An 18362-nucleotide genomic window follows, 5' to 3' on the forward strand; every position below is an offset into this window, starting at 1 on the left:
TGACCATAAAAAAAAAAGAAAAGAAACACTTGACTAAAGTTATGTCGCCCCCTATGGTGGTATGCGGCATTACAACAACTTGCAAGCAAAAATTGAAGATATGATCATTAATTCAAAAAGAAGCGTGTACCTGTGCATTGTTAATTTAAAACAACCACATACATGTTTAAAGTCTCTTTAGCGTAATGCTAATATGCAATGCAAAATCCCATAGATGGGCTAGCATCAATGTTGTGCTGTTAACCCTCTAATGCAGAGGTGCGTAAATGGGCATGTGGTCACATTCTGAGTTGCCCCCGCCCCCAAACACACAAAAAACGGAACTGGGGGCGGGAATGCATAAATACGCTTCTTCTACTACAGTGGACCCTCGCTTTTTTTTTTTACATTCTTAGTTTTTTGTGTGTGTGTTTGGTTTTGCTTTTTGGTGGGAGAAAAAAATAAAATAATTCCCAGTACATTTTAATGGATGCGTATTTTTGCTATTCAATGGGCTGGCATGTATTTTGTCCATATTATTTAAATTGTGGTCATACATCTGGTTAGGAAGTGCATGGCCCCCCCCCATAATGTTACTCGTGTATATATTCTTTATCCTCTGCAAAAGTTGGACAAGGCGAGCACACCTGAAGGAGAAGCACAATGTCCAACGAATTAAACAAAAACAAAAAAGGCACAAAAATAGATTTTTTTTATTATTATTGTTATTACATCATCATTGTTTAAAGAGTAAGCAATTTCATTTTTTTTTATTTGCTTGTTTTGGAATCGATTAATATTGGCATTTCCATTTATTTGAACGAGGAAAGATGATTTGAGAGTGCTATGAATTAAACACTGTATTTAAATAAATGCTGAAAAACAAAAACAGCTCTCACTGAGCATAAAGGCGGGTGCGGGGGTTAAAGAATCACTGAGCCAGAACATCTGGCCTCTTCCTCACTTTTCAGCCTGCAGCAACATCCCTAACATGCTGTGGAAGTCAAAGGTTTTGCATTAACACCTCACTTGCATTACGGTGGCTTTAAAGTGTCATCTTCGGGACATGAGAGCTTCTAATAACTGGAGAGGGATGACTCAGAGAGTCTCGGCTCATTTTGCCTTGCAGCAAATTACAGTGGAGAGAAGGAGAAAAGTCCCAGTTTTGGAAACAGCGTGACACAGAGCTCTCTTTTTCTTTTCTTTTTTTTTATCCACAAAAGGCATTTTTTTATTGATTTTTTTTTTTTATGGTAAATGTATGATGTAGGATTAGACATGTACAACATGACAACATAGAAGGATTCCTTAGCACATGTGCAAACATTGGCCAACTTTGCAAATAAAAAACCTATTTGCCCCCCCCCCCCCCAAAAAAAAAACCCGGTTTCACTGATAAACTTCACTTACTATTTATTTTATTTTATTTCATGAGCAGGAAAATGTAAAACATTTCAAGAAAGGGGAAGCAGAAGCCTATCCCAGCAATTACATGCTTGCTAGGCTAATTGGACACTTTTTTTTTCAACTTTTTCATTGTTAAACTTTGTTTATTTAACTTTTATTACTTGGATGTTTTGCATCTCAAATCATCTCTCTCCATTGAAATGAATGGGAAAGCATTGAATCCATTCCCGCCCCTTCCGATATGCACCTTGGCCACCAGGGGGCAGCGCAATACAGACATAGACACACGCGAAGAAGAGTTTCAAAACTGATTTAGTAAGCCGCAATAACAGTATTGTTATATCGTCTGTCTGCGTGTGTTACTTCACTAACACTACAAACTTTCGATGCTATTAGTGAACCTTTCTATGGTGTTTTGCCTTGTGAGTTAGCATTAAGCTAGTGGAGATTCTTAAGGTAACGTGTCGGTTGTTTTGAAAATGTGTAATTCTCATGGTTTTTATGTTTACATAATTTGACATTACACTTGAACTGGGAGTGGCATTGAACATTTTGAAGCATCTTTTATGAAGAATTGTTGACTACATTTGCCAAAGTGTTGCTTATTGTGACGTTAGTTGAGTTCATGCCACCGGTACGGCACTCGTATCTTTCGTCCGTGCACGCAAGTCAAAGCAACAAACAAACAAAAACTACACAAAATAACGACGGCTTGTAGTATCTCTCAAACTCGCAAACTGACGATGGCTGAGGATTTGAGTCCATTTTTTTTTTTTTTTGCTGCCCTTGGTCATCTCTTGAATAACAGACATCACGTGTTCTTTTTCCCTGAAAAGTGGAGGCAGGAAATGTAATACAATACAGTCGTATAAACAAAAAGTATACTCCCTGTTAGTCTGGAGACATCCCCGCCTTGCCCCAGTGTCTCCCAGCTGACGGGCGGGGCCTCTTTCCCACTGTCCACACCCTTTTCCAACGCCTAAAATAGCGCTGGCTCCTCCAGGCAGAACAATACCGAACAATGAACGGCTCATCTATTCAAACATTCCTGGCAGCGCCGCCCATGACGGCCACCTGACTCGCATTGCACGTAAACACACATTGAGATGCACGTGCTCGTTTATTATCATCACACACACACACACACACACACACACATACAGCAGTAAAGAATTGGGACAGAATGTGCGAGCAGCTTCGGGGGGCACGATGACGGACCAGACCAGCCCTCACGAATGGATCCATTCCAAAAGCTGAGTACTTTCAGCAGGTATAAAATGAACTCAGCTTAAATGGTTCATTTCAGACAGGGGTGGCCAAAATATGGCCCGGGGGCCCCGTCGTGGATTTTCAGTCATTTTGAAAATGAGACATGGCCCACGACAACTTTGAGCTAAATCTCTCACTGATATTTAGCATTATTTGCATACTTGACTCATTTTGAAAACAAGCACCGTATGATTCAGCTGCGGAAGGGCCGCCTTGACTTATCATTTTCCAAACATCATCAACGGGTTTTTTTTGTATTTGTAAAAAAAAAAAATGGGACACCACTTTACACGAGGGCACCCGTAAAATACAAACAGGTCGTCCATCCAGCATTCATCATTTATATTCTCCCAGACTCCCACAGAACAAGTGTGCGGCGTACAATTTTATACCCGGGTGAATTCAAGTGTCAGTAAGCAAATGTTCAAAGTCAAGCATATTGTGTATTAACATAACATTGCACAACTTACAGTACCTTGTAAACCGGCTTGATTTTCAACCTTTGATTTGATTATTAATATATTAACAATATTTAGGAATATTGTTAAATATTGTTAAAGTTAATATATTAGTAATCAAATCGAGAGTATGAACAAACATGTTATATACTTCCTACTCCTTTTCAAAATTGTAAATAATCAGGTATGTCTCCCAGGCAATTTAATATCAATGTTGGCGTGATTATTTCTATTCTTTAAAGACCTTTTTTTGTATTTGCTGATATTTTCACTTGTTTTCCCCCACAAGTTACTGTACTCTACTTTTCTAAGTATTGTTTTTATACATTTTTTTTTTAAAGCCGTACGAATGTTCACATATTTGGCCTTCATGACGTCATAAGGACGCGTCACATGATTTTCACGGCCAAAACATCACGTTACGTCCCAGTGACTTAACATTTTTGTCACCCGAATATCCCCCTTTCTTTTTTAAATAGCTGTCACGGTTACACGTTTTATTACTACTTTAATTGTGGCAAGAGTTCGCTTTCATATATATATATTTTTTTTTTATTTTATTTTAAGTGTTTCTCGGCCCCTGGGTGGAGCGGTTACAGTGACGGCTTTTCGTCCCAGAGAGCGAGCTGAGCCCCCGCCGCGCCCCGCCGCGCCTCGCCGCGCCTCCTGTCCCGCGTATGAGCCTCCAAGGGGGCGGAGAGACGTCCCACAGTCCCGAAGAAGAGTTGTGAGAGCCGAGCCAAGCCTCGCCGAGCCTCCGCACGGAGGACACTTCGCGTCCCCTATGGTTGTCTTGTGGCGCCCTCTCGGAGCTCACACGTTCGACGACGAGGAAGAGGAAGAGGAAGAGGAAGACGAGGAGGCGGCGATGTTTAGACGACGTGTGCCTCTCAGTTTCCTCGTGTAGACTTCAGAGCGACGCTTTGCTTGCTTCTTTTTTTTTTGTGGTGGGGGGGGGAGTAAAACCTTCCGACGAGGCGGGTCGACACGGATGTAGTTGCCTCACTTTGGACGGCCAAGTTGCTGACGCGAACCGGTGGAAGTTGGCCGGCATGCAGGTGAAGAAGCAGCACCGGGAGTCGCCGCAGAGCGCCGGCGGCGACATGCTGGAAGTGGACGAACCCCGCAAGAAGTCCTCGTGCTTCTTCAATATCAAGATCTTCCTCATTTCGGAATGTGCCCTCATGTTGGCTCAGGGTACCGTCGGAGCATACCTGGTGAGTTAACTGGGCGGAGGCGGGTACCTGGGCTCCCACTGCACGCCTGGTGGATGGGGGGGAACTTGTATCAGAATCACTTGTACGGTAAAATAGGGCGCAAGAACGAAGGGGGAGCTTTCATCCGTCCATTATTTTTTTTTATTCTTAACGGCCACAGGTCAGCTGGATACGATCGCAGTTGCCTTTAGGGAGCGTCGGAAACTTAAGAGACTTTGCGAACTCGGGAGCAAAGTTGTTTGTTAGAAGGCAAACTTGGACTGTGAAACTGTGGACTTATAAAATAGCGAGCCAAAGGAACGTATCTGTGAAATACGGAGGATAAGGGGAATGTATTCGGAACTTCCACCGTCTGACATATAGGAATCCTTTAAAGGTGGATTCCACACGGTACACCTAAAAGGCTAATTGATGGAGACCCAATTTCCCAAAGCCAAAAAAGCTGTCAAAATCAAGTGCATCTATTTTGGGGAGTTGCAAGCTAATGTCCACCCAAACTCGGGTCGCTTCTTCCTGTGGAAATCTTTACCAAGAAAAAATGTTGGCTGCCTCCTTTAATGAAAGAGCCAAACCAATCAATGACTTTAAAGCGTTTACGTCTCAAGATTAACAGTCTTTTTAAGGATGCCAGCATCCTATTGATTGTCCCCTGAAACGTCTTTCAAGGTTAACTCTCGCATCTCGCGGTCGTATTCTTCTTCCAATGCAAATTTGATTGAAACACACAAAAGTCGAAGCTACCTTGAACATCCATTTTTGTCCTGTAGGACTTGCTTTACAACCTCAGGCGGTGAACTCGTCCTTCCAACATTAGCAATGTTTATTCTCCCAAGAAGCCTCCCCACTCGTTGAAAATGCAATAGTTTCAGTTATTTAACTGTGCTAAGGAAGTTAGCCTGTGATTGTACCCACAAAGGCAATGCTTGATTTTTTTTTGTACCGGAAAACATATTGTGATATGATCTTAGAGCGACGGACGTCGTCTCCTAACGTACTTCTCAATTGGAATATCGTGAATCAGTGTTGACAAGCTAAAATAATAAACCGTCAGGATGCTTCTGCTTTTTTCAACCTGGACACCCGTTCATACACAAAGCGAAATTGTCAAAAGAACAACGACTCGGGCAAGCACCTGACTGACCCTCTTTAGCTTATGACGTTTCTGGCCAACACGCAGAGAGTTTGTGGGCGATCAAGCGCTATCTATAAGAGTCCCTCTAATTGGATGATGGGATCGAGCGGCGCGTTCTCGCCAGCGCGCCGACAAAACCCGGCTATCATGGCGGCCGCTTTTGTGCGAGCTGATAATTAGCACGAGGCACTTAATCAACACGCCGGCGGAACACGCGGTCAAATGTCGCAGGAGTGCAATTAGGAGTGTCAAAGTTCATTTCCTCTGATTCCGAGATACTCCTTATCATTGTATTGTTTTAAAATGAGCACAAACGCCTTTTGTGTTGTCATTAAAGCGCAGTACAGCTTGTATCGTGTTGGTGATGATCAAATAATTCACCACGAACGCCCGAACAGCACGTGTTGCCGGGGCAATTTTATCGTTTAACAGTGCGGCCCCTCAATCCGATGACGGATTTAGGATGCCCTTTGAACAGACGGACTCATTTTTTACGAAAAACAAAATGGCAGATATGGAAATCTGCACTTTATTTACAATTCAGTGACCAAGCTAATGTTCTCTCTCAGAGGAAGCCTGATCCTGTTCTGTGAATGGCAACAGGTGGCTGCTGTCTGGTCCGTTAAACGGAATAGTCAACAATTCTTCAAAAATCAGGCTGCCAGCTGTTCACTGCTACTTCCAGGGGTTAGCTTAATGCTAACTCTTAACACAGACTGATACCAGTACGAGAGTGCTCAACACTTGACTTGGCTTGTCACACATACCGGTTAGTTTAATTAGTACTTATGATCCATCAAATTTGCACACACGCACAAAAAACAATGACAGATCCTTTTCAAGACATACTTATCTATCCCAGTATAAGCATTTTCCTTAAAATTGCGCGACATGAATGGCGATTTTCTATTCTTCTCATTCCTTTTTGGAGTTCTTGAACGTAAAACGGCCACAAGATCGAAGATTATTTATTATTATTATTTTTTTTATTATTACCTTTTCTTGAAATCTACTTGGGTGGCTCGCCCAAGTATTAACATGGTGTGGGAAACACTGGTCTTATCTCTAGTCCGTACTCGCCCATACCTAAACGTAACTGCAGTTCACAGAGCCATTTATTGGAGTTGTAAAACTTTTATGCATAACTGTATTATACTGACACAACCCCCCACCCAACACCCCCCTCCCCCCAACGTGGCCAAGTTGTGCACACTAGAAAGAGCAGCAATGAATAAACGTTTTATATTTTTCAATTCGATTAATATGTTTTTATGAAGTACGCAATCATGGAGTGCTAAGTTTATTGGTTTTTTTTCACGGATGCTGGAATGGATTAATGGCATTTCCATTCATTTCAATGGGGAAAGATGCTTTGAGAGACATTAGTTTTGAGTTCGGAGCGTGGTCACAGTGTTAGCCCTGAAATGAATTCACGGATTAAACTTGTATCTCAAGGCATATCGTTTTTAAGCAAGTAAAAATAGCTTCAGATATTCTCCGGTATTTGTTGCAGCATAAAAGAGGATCAAATGGTTTGCGTTGCGGACCTTGAGAAAAGAATGCATTTTGTGCTGCAACATTTCAAGCACATCCACTTCCGTGTCACAGCTCAGTGGAGCCCAAGTCCATGAAAAATGTCCTTTTGACAAGCCTCGTTCTTCTCTCTGTGAGGTAACGGGATGTCCCGCCACTGGGCGAGGTTTATTTTGTTGCCATGCGACGCGTTAAACACGGACCCCGCGTTGTGAGCGGCGAGCCTGACGAGATGGAGCTGTGGCCGCCGTTTCTCCCTAATAGGCACTCCGCTCCTTTTTTTTTCCTCCGTGATGTCATTTATGTTGGCTTGAAGGCGATCTGGTCAATGTCTGATCTGGTCCAAGTGCACGCACACGCACACACACGCACGCACGCACGCACACACGCACGCATGTTGAACTCGTGCAGTGTTTCCACTAGCGCGCTGTTCCCCTCCGTCCGTCACGTCTCCCGTTCAGGTCGCGCTTAGCGGGATGCGATCTGATCCGACGGGAGGGACGACTTTGTACTAAAGCTGCCGTGTCAACAGGTCGCGCTCAGCCTGGGCGGAGTTTCTTAAGAACAGGATGAGACGACGAGGCCGATCGGGGGCAGCCGTCCGCGTCTTAATGCGGCCTTTTTTGTCCAGTGCGAGAAAAAGCCGCTGGAGGCGAAGGGACGTCGCAGCGCGTTGCAAGCTTTTCCGTCGAGTGGCTTTCCGCCCGAGGAACTCGGCACGCGCCGCTTCCGCCCGTCAGGCTCGCCGCGCCGCGCCGCGATGGCTTGTGAAAAGGAGACTCCATTGTTGTTTGGCGGCAGCTGTGAGAGAACAACCTGCTCTCACTTCTGCTATTGCGGAGGACGACAACCTTTCAAGTCATGACACGTTGTCGTCTTTTCCCCCTTTTTTGTACATGAAGTTCACTCATAACCAATAACTGCAACAACAACAAAAATAATTCGCTTTCACTTTCATTTAGGTGTGAACTTTGTTTTCGGTTACTGAAAACTGAAACCATTTCTTCTCATGGCCCGACTTGATTTAATTGATCATATTTCGAAGTGAATCCAGGCAGCAAAAAATCCCTAATTCTTACTTTGGAAATCAATGACTGAACCCGTAACATAGTACAACATCATTTAAATTGTTTATTTTTTTTGTTGCACTATACGAATATGAAGTACGAAATAAGCACCAATCTCAGGGTCAATAAATAGTAATTAGGGGGAAAATGCTTTTATAATACACTTAAATGCAAAATTAAAATGAATCCAATTGGTCGATTAATCCATTAAATAATCGATAGATTAATCAATTCTAAAAATATGCCATCGTTAATAATCCAAGGACTCTCAGACCATATGGTCAGATTTAAAAAAATATATATTTTCTAATATTTCTAAATTTCGTGAATGTTTATCAGCATTTTTGGGAAACATTTTTAGGCCTTAATTGTTTTTTTTTTTCCTAATTCATTTCAATGGGCATAAATTGTATGCAATTTTTGTATGTTCTTTCGGGAGGCCAGTCCCAATTCCACACGATTTCGTTAAATAAACAGTATTGGTCCATCTTGTGATGGGATCACATTTCTTTTTTTCAACTCGCTGATTGGCTCCAAAATCCTGATGTTAAAGCTTCGTCAGTGCTTCTCACCCAAATGCAGTTGAAGCTCATCCACAACACAAAAGTGACTCCAGGTCAATTCCCGACTCCTGTTGTTCTCCATTTGCAAACTTCTCCAAAAAGTGACTTTCACCGAACTTGCCGATTGCAGCAAAGTGAAACTAATGTCATCGTCTCATTTGGTTTGCAGCTATGAAACCATCCATGGGGTTTTCTACCCCGTCACAAGGTCAAGTGCTCAACCTAAAGGACTTTTTGAGCGGGACGTCCAAAATAACCGTGCGCATCACATCGGGAGAGTTCAGCGCACAGTGGAAAAAAATGTTCCAACAGTAAAACCACAAGTTGATATTTATTCTCATAGCTGCAGACAGTGCAAAGGAGCCACTGGGAAAATGGAAAATTGTGCTTCGGTCCCGAGGACCGCTTGGGACTGATTTGAAAATAGCCTGAGAAATGTTTTGATGTGTCAGAGTGGTTCACATGGTACAGCGGAATCCCTCCCAAACACACACACACACACACACACACACACACACACACACACACACACACACACACACACACACACACACACACACACTTGAAAACAACCGAGCTTCACAACAACGATCATAAAGCATGGAATGTCATTAAGTATTTGGTCATGTGATCGGCGCCTTCTGCTGGAAGTTAGTGAACTCGCTCTGGCTTGTGTTTGTTGATGACAGCTGGGAGGCGAGAGAAAGATACGATGAGCTGTTCCTCACTTAAAGTGGTGGAAATGAAAGGATGACTGGCCGGCTAATGGGAAACAGGCCCGTTGGCAGCGGTGCGCCACAATGGAACAACTGATCTGCTTGTTATTTCATTAGGAGCCAATGGAAAGGCAGCGTGATGGATGATGAAAACATGGCTATGTTTATGTTTTGATTTGTATGGCGAATTGGAACAAAAATCTTTTATTCTATTTGGGGTGTAACGAAAAAACAAATACGAAAAATCGGTTTCAATTTCAAAGATGCGAGTGCATAGAATCAAATCGATTTAAATCATTCCATTCCATTATAAAGTAATTTGAGATACAAATCGAAATATGCGAGAGAGATATCTTGTCCAATGACAAGAAACGCATTGTATCAGTTTCTTGAACTGAGCCGTACCAAAACGAATCGAAATTTAATCCAACTGTCAACCGAATTTAAAATTGAACCATCCTTGAAATTATTTATCTAGCTATTTTATGCAGCTAAATTATCTATCTTAATTATCTTGTCTACATATCTTAGATATCTTCTCTATCTAGCTATCGAGTCATATTAGCTATCTTATCCAGCTACCTTATCTACCTTATCTATCTAGCTATCAAGCTACCTTATGCAACTATCTTAGCTATCATACCATCTAGCGATCTTATCCAGCTAGCTTGGCTATCTAGCTATCTTATCTAGCTAACTAGCTTTATAGCTATCTTACGCAGATATATTAGTTATCTTTTCTACATATCTTAGCTATCTTATCCAGCTACCTTAGCTATCTTGCTGTCTTTCTAGCTAACAAGCTATCTCGCTACCATATGCAACTATCTTATCTATCTTAGCTATCATACCATCTAGCAATCTTATCCAGCTAGCTTAGCTATCTAGCTGTCTTTCTAGCTATCTTATCTTGCTATATTATCTAGCGAACCAGCTATCTAGCTACCTTATGCAACTACCTAGCTAATAGTGTAGCTATCTCGTTGTCTTGCTGTTTTTCCTATCCATCCCATGTAACTATCTTAACTAGCCATCTTAGCTATCTGATCTATCTTACCCCTGTGGTGTTGTTTGCAGGTGAGTGTCCTGACCACCCTGGAGAGGCGCTTCAACCTGCAAAGCGCCGACGTGGGCGTGATCGCCAGCAGCTTTGAGATCGGCAACCTGGCGCTCATCCTGTTCGTCAGCTACTTCGGGGCCAAGGCTCATCGGCCCCGTCTGATCGGCTGCGGGGGCATCATCATGGCGCTCGGCGCCCTCCTCTCTGCTCTACCCGAGTTTCTCACTAACCAGTACGAGATCGGGGACACGTGGAGGACTGACATGGGGCGGGACGTTTGCTCCAACGCCAGCAGCAAGGATGTCCAGCTAGCCGAGGACGCCGTTTGCGCAAACAGGACTAACACCAACATGATGTACTTGCTGCTGATCGGGGCTCAGGTCCTGCTCGGCATCGGAGCGACGCCTGTGCAGCCCCTGGGGGTGTCGTACATTGACGATCACGTCAAGAAGAAAGACTCCTCTCTCTACATAGGTAAGCAATAAAACGCTGACACATCGCACACAGCGCCGTTCACGCGGGTGCTACCGAAATTCTCTCATCTAAAAAGAGTGTCGTGACGATTTATCCCGTGGTGTGTTAAGACCGACTTTCCCTTCCCAATCTCCTGCTGCCCAAAAGTGCAATGTTTGCATACTTTTGAGTCCACACTCGATGCTCCCCGGTTGCCTGACATCCAAGCACAGGTCTGTCTGTGTGAGTGCAAGGTGAGCACATTTTTTAAATCTTGCTAACTGGTGGTTTGAGCGGCAGCGCAGGCCAGATGCGGGTTCAACGTCTTTTTGCTCGGCTCAAGCCCTTCTCAAAGGCGAGACGCTGCTGATGCGGCTCTTCAAGAGGCCTTCCAAGTGCTTGCAGTGCACATTTCCTAATGCTCAACGGCCGGTTAGGGATGCTGCTATGATGTTTATCTTTGTCGGTATATAGAAGGTAGCTTAAACCCGAAAAGCTGCCGGCAGCATTACTGCTCTTTTGCAAGCAACAGTAGCCAGGCACTATTGTACATACGCTTGATTTGCTTTCACATCTTCAAGTGATTTGAGGGATTCACTTGCTAGTGCAGGAGTGTGGAACGGACTGGAGGATGTCAAACTTGACATCCGCGTCTAATATTGGGATGCTCTTATGTGCCAAATACTTAGAATAATACAGAAACCGAAAATCACGATACTCCTGCCAACTCATACCAGCATGTTACTTTAAAAAAAAACAAAAAAAGGCAATTACTATGTGAGGGAGCGTTCATGGTTTGAGAATTGTTGCTATTTGCAGTCGGTCATTGGTCCATATCCAACATGAATTGCAGGCGCAACCGCACCACTTCCCTATATGCATTCACCGAACCCTTCTATAATAAAAAAAAGAAAGAAAAAAAATTGGAACTTTAAAACTGGTGAACAAAATGAACAGGGAGTGTTGCCTTTTCATCGAATCAGGCTCTTTTTACCTTTGAATTCAGAAAGCGTTGTGTTCTTATATTCCCCATGTCTATGCATCTTAAGGAAGTTGCACTGGAATAGAATTGCTTAGTTAGGATGCTGACTCGAATCACTCAACTTGCCTCCATATTTATAGAGCTCTTTAAAAAACAAACCCGCCGCTGTTTTCTTAAGATGGAACCCAGGAGCAGCAGATATAATGAAAACAGCAGAGGCCCCTGAATTGAACCCTGTGGAACGCCATACAGTAAATTCTGTTCCCGCAGCTTGGTGTGAATGAATTTGATTTAAAGGATGCCAGTCATTATCTCCAGTATCACCACCACGGTCCAAATCCAGCCAGCTGGACTGGCCTGGAGAGGAGAAGAGATGCATCGGCACTGCTGTTTGTTGTTATCGCTTTGCAGCAGAGACAATTGGCGGCTCGATTCAGGCCGGCACGCGCTTCCTTGATAGCAGCGACGTGCTGTGCGGGCCACCTTTCTGTCGCCCCGATACAGATGTGGGCTGCCAACAAAGGCAACAGTGCCCCTTGTATAATCTCAAATCCAAAGCCGATTTCCTCAATTAACATTTGTCGCGTTTGTTTGTCCTGAACGTGATCTTGTTTCATTCTTCGTTTTGGGTGTAGACAAGGGGGCATTTAGAAGTGGCAAAAAGGCCTTGACATTGTGGCACTGGGGCTATTATTTGTTTGCACTGTACAGCAAGGAAGTGGACTGGGAGTGATTGGATTTTGGCAGGCGTTTGGGTCCTGTCCTCCTTTGATAAGCTGGCGGGCTTTGGAGGAAAAACAAGCGGTGAGCAGCGGGGAACAATGTGGTATTGAGTCGCGCTCAGCTGATCGCCCTAATCCCTCCGCTGCAGGCATGTCATGTGGCACCAGCCGCATGAATGGAGGAGATTGTCTGAGATTCTGCAAGATTTGCCTTCACAGGCCCACAATTATATTTGCATTATTCATCCGGTTAGACCATTTGCTTGTTTCCGGTAGATTTTTTGCATACGTCCCGCAGACTCGGATTTCACCGTAACCTAAACGAAGACTTGACACGCGCGAGAGTCGAACCGTATTGGTGGATTTTCAAACAATAAAAGTTAATCCACGCATCGTCTGACTCGCGTTACATCCTTGCAGAGCATATGATTTTTAAGAGCGCTTTGAAGAAAATTGGAGGGAAATTAGAGGGGAAGAAGCTGTGTTTGCATGCGAGTTTCACTTCACACATGCTTTGCAGACAACTGCACCACGTAGGCAAGGCTGCGTAGAGTGTGTCTACTCGTCATCTCACTAAACACAGTGTGAAAAAGGGCTGCAGCCTGCAGGTTTCTCGGATATTTTAAGAATTGAGTATCCCATTGTTGAAAAATGATTTGACTTGGGGTCGCCGTCACATTCTACTGTTAAGCCAATTCGCGTGTGGCTTTCAAATAGAGGTCCTGGTCTGGTGAGTGACGTGGGTGCCAGAGAATGAGAGCATATTTTGTGTGGTCACCGTGTGTTGGCGATCTTAGATGTGCTGTTGTGATACACGTTGCACTTTTATCTTCCTTGTTTAGTGTGGAATAATTCCGCTATTTGGGCACTCGCTGTCATCTTAAGACATTTTGTTTCAACATGGAGTAGTGCATGCGACTGCAGCTGTATTGATACCTGTGACGCTTGAAGGAAGAGATTTTGCTTTGACCTTTCTTGTAATTGAATGGAGTTATTCGATGACTCCTTTTAGCCCTAGTGGACAACTGCTCCAAACTGTGAAGAGCTGTCTGCGTTATGGAAAAGCAAGATAAGCCAAAGACGATGGGATTTACACCGGAGTGACTTCATTACGTATTATCAACGGTAGTCAGTACACATAGTTGTGGTTGAGTTGGATGCAACCACAACTATCTTTGGAGGTTCCACTGGATTTCTGGTTCAACAAGTTTCCTGCTTTTCTCCAAGCTCATTGTCACCTAGCAATGTGTTGCAGCTAAAATTAGAGACTGGGTCTAAACGCGCGGGTGAGAATTGAAAGACACGTCCTGCCTTGTCGGAGTTTGGCTGTTTGCAGTGAGCGCAGAGGCCCCAAGACGAGCCATAATTGCTGCGCCGAGCAGGAATGCCAACCGGCTTGCCCATGTTGCTGGATCCGAGTGGGCTGGGTCGTGCATGCATACCACAAAGGCTTGTGAAAAACAACTCCGGAGGCTTCCGCCGCCTGCGTTTTTAGTGCGCACAGCCGAAAGCGCCGTTTAATTAAACCATAGTAAAACAAGCTCCAGCAAAGTCTGCTCCGCTTTCTCAAGACGTCTGACTATCAACTTCCTTTGTACGACCGCCTCGGCGTTTCCAAGGAACTCCTTTGCACCTCTTTCAGGAGTTGTTAATGTTTGGCTTTGTTTTCCCCAAGTCTTGATGTCTGCTCTCCTCTCGGGCTGAGGGGAATAAATGCGATTGGACAGTCTGCGTCAACAGGAGCTCCATTCCAACTGCTCTATGACCTTTCAATGTCCACTGCTAATTTTGGCTCTTCCCACAGGACCCCAGCCTGCATAAATATATACACACCGAGAGTGGTTCTACAGCGACTCTGTGACGTCAGTCTGCCGTGACGCTTTTAAACAGCTGAGGGAACGTTCATTAAAGTGTAATGTACAGTATGAAGAGCCTTATGGTATCGCACATTAAGGGATTGGCGCAAATGATTAATTAATGAGACAAATTGCTTTGAATGCGAAAACCTTGAAAAATGTGAACATGTGGACACACTTGTTGCTTTAAATGATATGAAAAGAACGGTCAACCCTTATGTTGGTGCTCAAATGGCACAACCGAACCCAACTGGACAGTGGTGAAAAATATACGGTCAGCGACTCACTCGACCCTTGCAAATATACCAACCCACCAAAATGCCGACTAATGTTGTGTTCTTGTGTTGTCACCGACTCGCCAAACAATGTTTTCAGGCTCCAAATACTGTACCGTATTTTATTTTGTATTTTTTTACTGAACCACAAACATGGCGATTGTCAAAGGAAAAAACGGAATTGCCTGCTGTCGCTATAAGGGAAAAAATGAGTGGATATTTTTAAGAGGCTGTTGGTTTCGTGCAACATTCTAAAAACATGTTACTTAGGTTGTTGTCTTGGGATTGACTGGCAACCAATCAAGGGTATACCCCACCTCTTGCCTCAAGTCAGATTGGATTGGCTCCAGTTACCTGTGACCCAACACCAGGACAAGCAGTAAGAAAAGATGAAGAGGTGGATATATGGATGGATGTTGTAGAGCTAAATACAGTTGAAGATCAGAAGTCCAAGAATGCTGGTACACTTGTCTGAAACATTTTTCCCATGGGAAATGTATTCCAATGTCCAAATTCTCACCATCAAAAACATTTAACTTTTTTTAAAGTAACAGTAACATTAGTCATAAAATATACTAAATATGCTTAACTCTTTGACTGCCAAGCATTTTCAGAAAAGAGGATATGTGGGTGCCAGCTGATTTAAGCATTTTGACTGATCTTTCAAGGTCCACAGAAAATGTTGTGTTTGGACTATGGAAACACAGATACTACCAAATGAAAGATTGAACTCTCATCTTTCATCAGAAAAAAAAGTTTGTTTCTACCTTATTCCGTTCTTCAGTAATCAACAATAGAAAATAGGTTAGTTTCACCCAAATGCTCTGTTTTGAACCAAAATACGGAGAAATCAAGCTTTTTGTGAAACGATATTATTTCATGCACTCTCGTGAATTTGACACCTTCTTCTACTGACGCCTACCCGATCTTGTCCAAAGAGAGTCATCGCTGCCATCTAGTGCCCAAAAATAGTCATTATACTAACTCGACCTGCTTGATACTTTCAGCACAGCTTGCCAAGGCTTTCCTCCACCCGTTTTAAAAACAAAACAAAAAAAAACATAGTGAACGTCTTTGGCGGCACTCATTTGGATTTTACTAAACGTTATTAAACGTTTTTGGCGGTCAAAGAGTTAAAAACATTTACGCATCAATTTGTTTTATATGCCGCTTGTCCTCATGCGTGTCACGTGTAACTGGAGCCGATCTCAACATACTTTGGCCAAGATCTGGGGTACACCGGCAACTGGTCGCCAGACATTTATGAGACACGTATAGACAAACAACCATTCACATCACGTAAACATTTCTGAAGATATGATTTAATTTCAGGAAAAAACTTTCAGATCCATTTATAGCACGTATGTATACATGTTTATGTTGTGACAGAGTAATTTGATGATCTAAAAAAAAAAAACGAGGCCAGTGGTACTTTGCTACTCTGAGTGGATTTTACATGCATTTATTTTTCTGACTTTTTACTTTTGCTCCTTACATAATGAAAATAATGATTATCTGTACTATATCCTGCTTTGTTTCCAAAAATAGACCTTTTAATTTTTCCATCCTCCACGGTTGATGATGTTAAAGATGTACATTTATTTATTTTTGCGTCATTTTACATTGTGAACAAAATTATAGAAGTACGCTGTTTTGATAGTATGCAAGTCAAGCCAACACTATAGCTTTTGGGGGGAAAAACAAACAAAACACACAAACAAATTAATACTTTTATTTATTCTCTGTATGAGCACTATGTAAGTTAATATAAGAGAACAAGTGTTGTGTTTGAAAAATATTTTTCTTTGTGCCTAGTTATCAAAATGGGTATTGTATATAATTTGACGGCAAAGCAGAATCTTTACCTTTGTGCTTTCACTCAAGTACTAAAGTTGAATCGCAGCAAAAATACATCGTACAAGTACTTTTGACACCTCTGCTAGAGGTTTTACTGCCACCCCAGTCTGACCCCGAAGGTGCAATTTAAAGTGCCGTGTGGCTTGCTTTCCAGCGACTTGCCCCAACGGCAGACTCGATGGCAGACTTTTGCCCGCAAGAGCAGCTCGGCGTGCTCTCTCTCACTTCTCTCTCGTGCTTTTCCTCACAACCAAACCGGGAATGACAGATTAGCAGCTCGACGCAGAGAAGCACAGCAGGCCTTTGTTGTGACTCCAGACACGATAAGTGCCTTTTACCTGGAGAGTTCCCCCCCCTGCCAACTTGCTTCTATTCACCGTTGCGACTGAACATTTCTTCAAAGCTACAAATGAAAGCCTTTTAATGATGATACATCTCACAATTTCCACTCGGGATAAATTTAGCCCCTTGCGTTGTTATGAGGGTTTGGTGGCGGTCGGCACATTGACAAACGCTTCTCAAGAGACTTTTCATCATTCCTGCTGAAACGATCCGACTCCAAACAGTCACTGCAGCCCGGCGCTTGTATAAGCTACTTAAACTCGGCGCATGTTAATGTCATCTTGAAGGATTAGATCCTAAATGGGTTTTTCCGGGCCGTGCCATAAGCCGCATGCTGAGTTTGCCTAGCAACCCTCGCTGGTTTTAACCTGAGGATGATAAACAATGTAGCAATAAGGAGTTAGCAACTAGCGCATAGCTGTAAGGATGTCTGTTTAAAGAGATACGGGACTCATTGAGCCATTTTCAGCCGTAAAAAGTGGATATTTTGTCCAGAATTTATTTGATAACGTCATTATTTTTCATGTACAATAAATATCTTTAAATACAAAAATTTCCACTTGCTGCTGACTGAAGGTGAAGGTGCTGAGGAAATCAATCACAGATCACCTGGTTTCTGGGTTTGGTCAGCAAACTGAGCCATGATTGGTAGTTACCCGTTTCCTGAGCACGGGTGATGTCGTCTTCCATCGACATAAGATGGCTAAATTAGTTTTTAAATATATGAATTGTTCATAAAAAACAATTTAAGACAAATTATGATCTCTTTACTGTTGAAATGTAATGCACATGACACTCAATGATCTGTTTCTTTTCGGTGGCGAACATGCGATTATTGCCAAACTTGTCGCATTTAACTTTTTCAAACCCCAAAACCTGTCAATACGTTTTTTGATACTTTGTCCTTCACTCCCAAAAACTTATTTATACGTTTTCTGTAAAAAAAAAAAATCAAAATATGCATGCGCAAGGCTTTGATGCCGCTTTTGACATGAATAGGTGGCTTAAAGCAATGGTAGTCATTACAAAAAATGGCCAGCAGGTGGCAGCGGGGTATAAGAGATCAGACAGGGCCATGTTGCAACAAGCTCTTTTTGACAGTCTCTTGACCAACACTGTGAATACTGATGAAACGTAGCTATATTCTAATGCTAATTGCTGCAAAACGGAAACAGATACATATACACTATTTTTTTTCCTAATGAAAGAAGAGACTCTAATCTTTATTTTGGTAGGTTGCATGTTTTTAAAGCAATAGAACACAAAATTCTGTCGGCCTTGCAAAATCAGTAAAATCCATTAAAACAGCCGGGAGCGAAGGGGGCTGCTTCAGTGAAAATGGCTGGGAGCGAATGAGTTAATGAAATCAGATGCACTCGAAAAATAACGTCGTCAAGCGCAATGGGGAATAGATGAATAGATGTTGGTCGAATTCCAAATTGTACAACTCTAGGAGTCTTTATATACAAATAAA

The 18362-nt window shown here is 42.9% G+C and overlaps 1 protein-coding gene across 2 annotated transcripts in view; it reads left to right on the forward strand.

Moving 5' to 3' along the window:
- The first annotated feature begins 3621 nt into the window (after positions 1-3621).
- slco3a1a (solute carrier organic anion transporter family member 3A1a) overlaps positions 3622-18362 on the forward strand; it is a 36784-nt gene continuing 22043 nt past the window's right edge. Inside the window, exons 1-2 of one of the 2 annotated variants that reach the window (XM_086074398.1) lie at positions 3622-4330; positions 10419-10875. In XM_086074398.1, the coding sequence (XP_085930524.1) occupies positions 4166-4330; positions 10419-10875 (622 nt within the window). In that variant the 5' untranslated portion in view covers positions 3622-4165. The remainder of the gene's footprint in view (positions 4331-10418; positions 10876-18362) is intronic. The other variant, XM_086074397.1, reaches the window with a different exon arrangement.

The sequence above is a fragment of the Leptonotus elevatus genome, chromosome 4 (genome assembly GCF_054856555.1).
Source record: "Leptonotus elevatus isolate MCC_2025b chromosome 4, RoL_Lele_1.0, whole genome shotgun sequence".
Classification (NCBI taxonomy): Eukaryota; Metazoa; Chordata; class Actinopteri; order Syngnathiformes; family Syngnathidae; genus Leptonotus; species Leptonotus elevatus.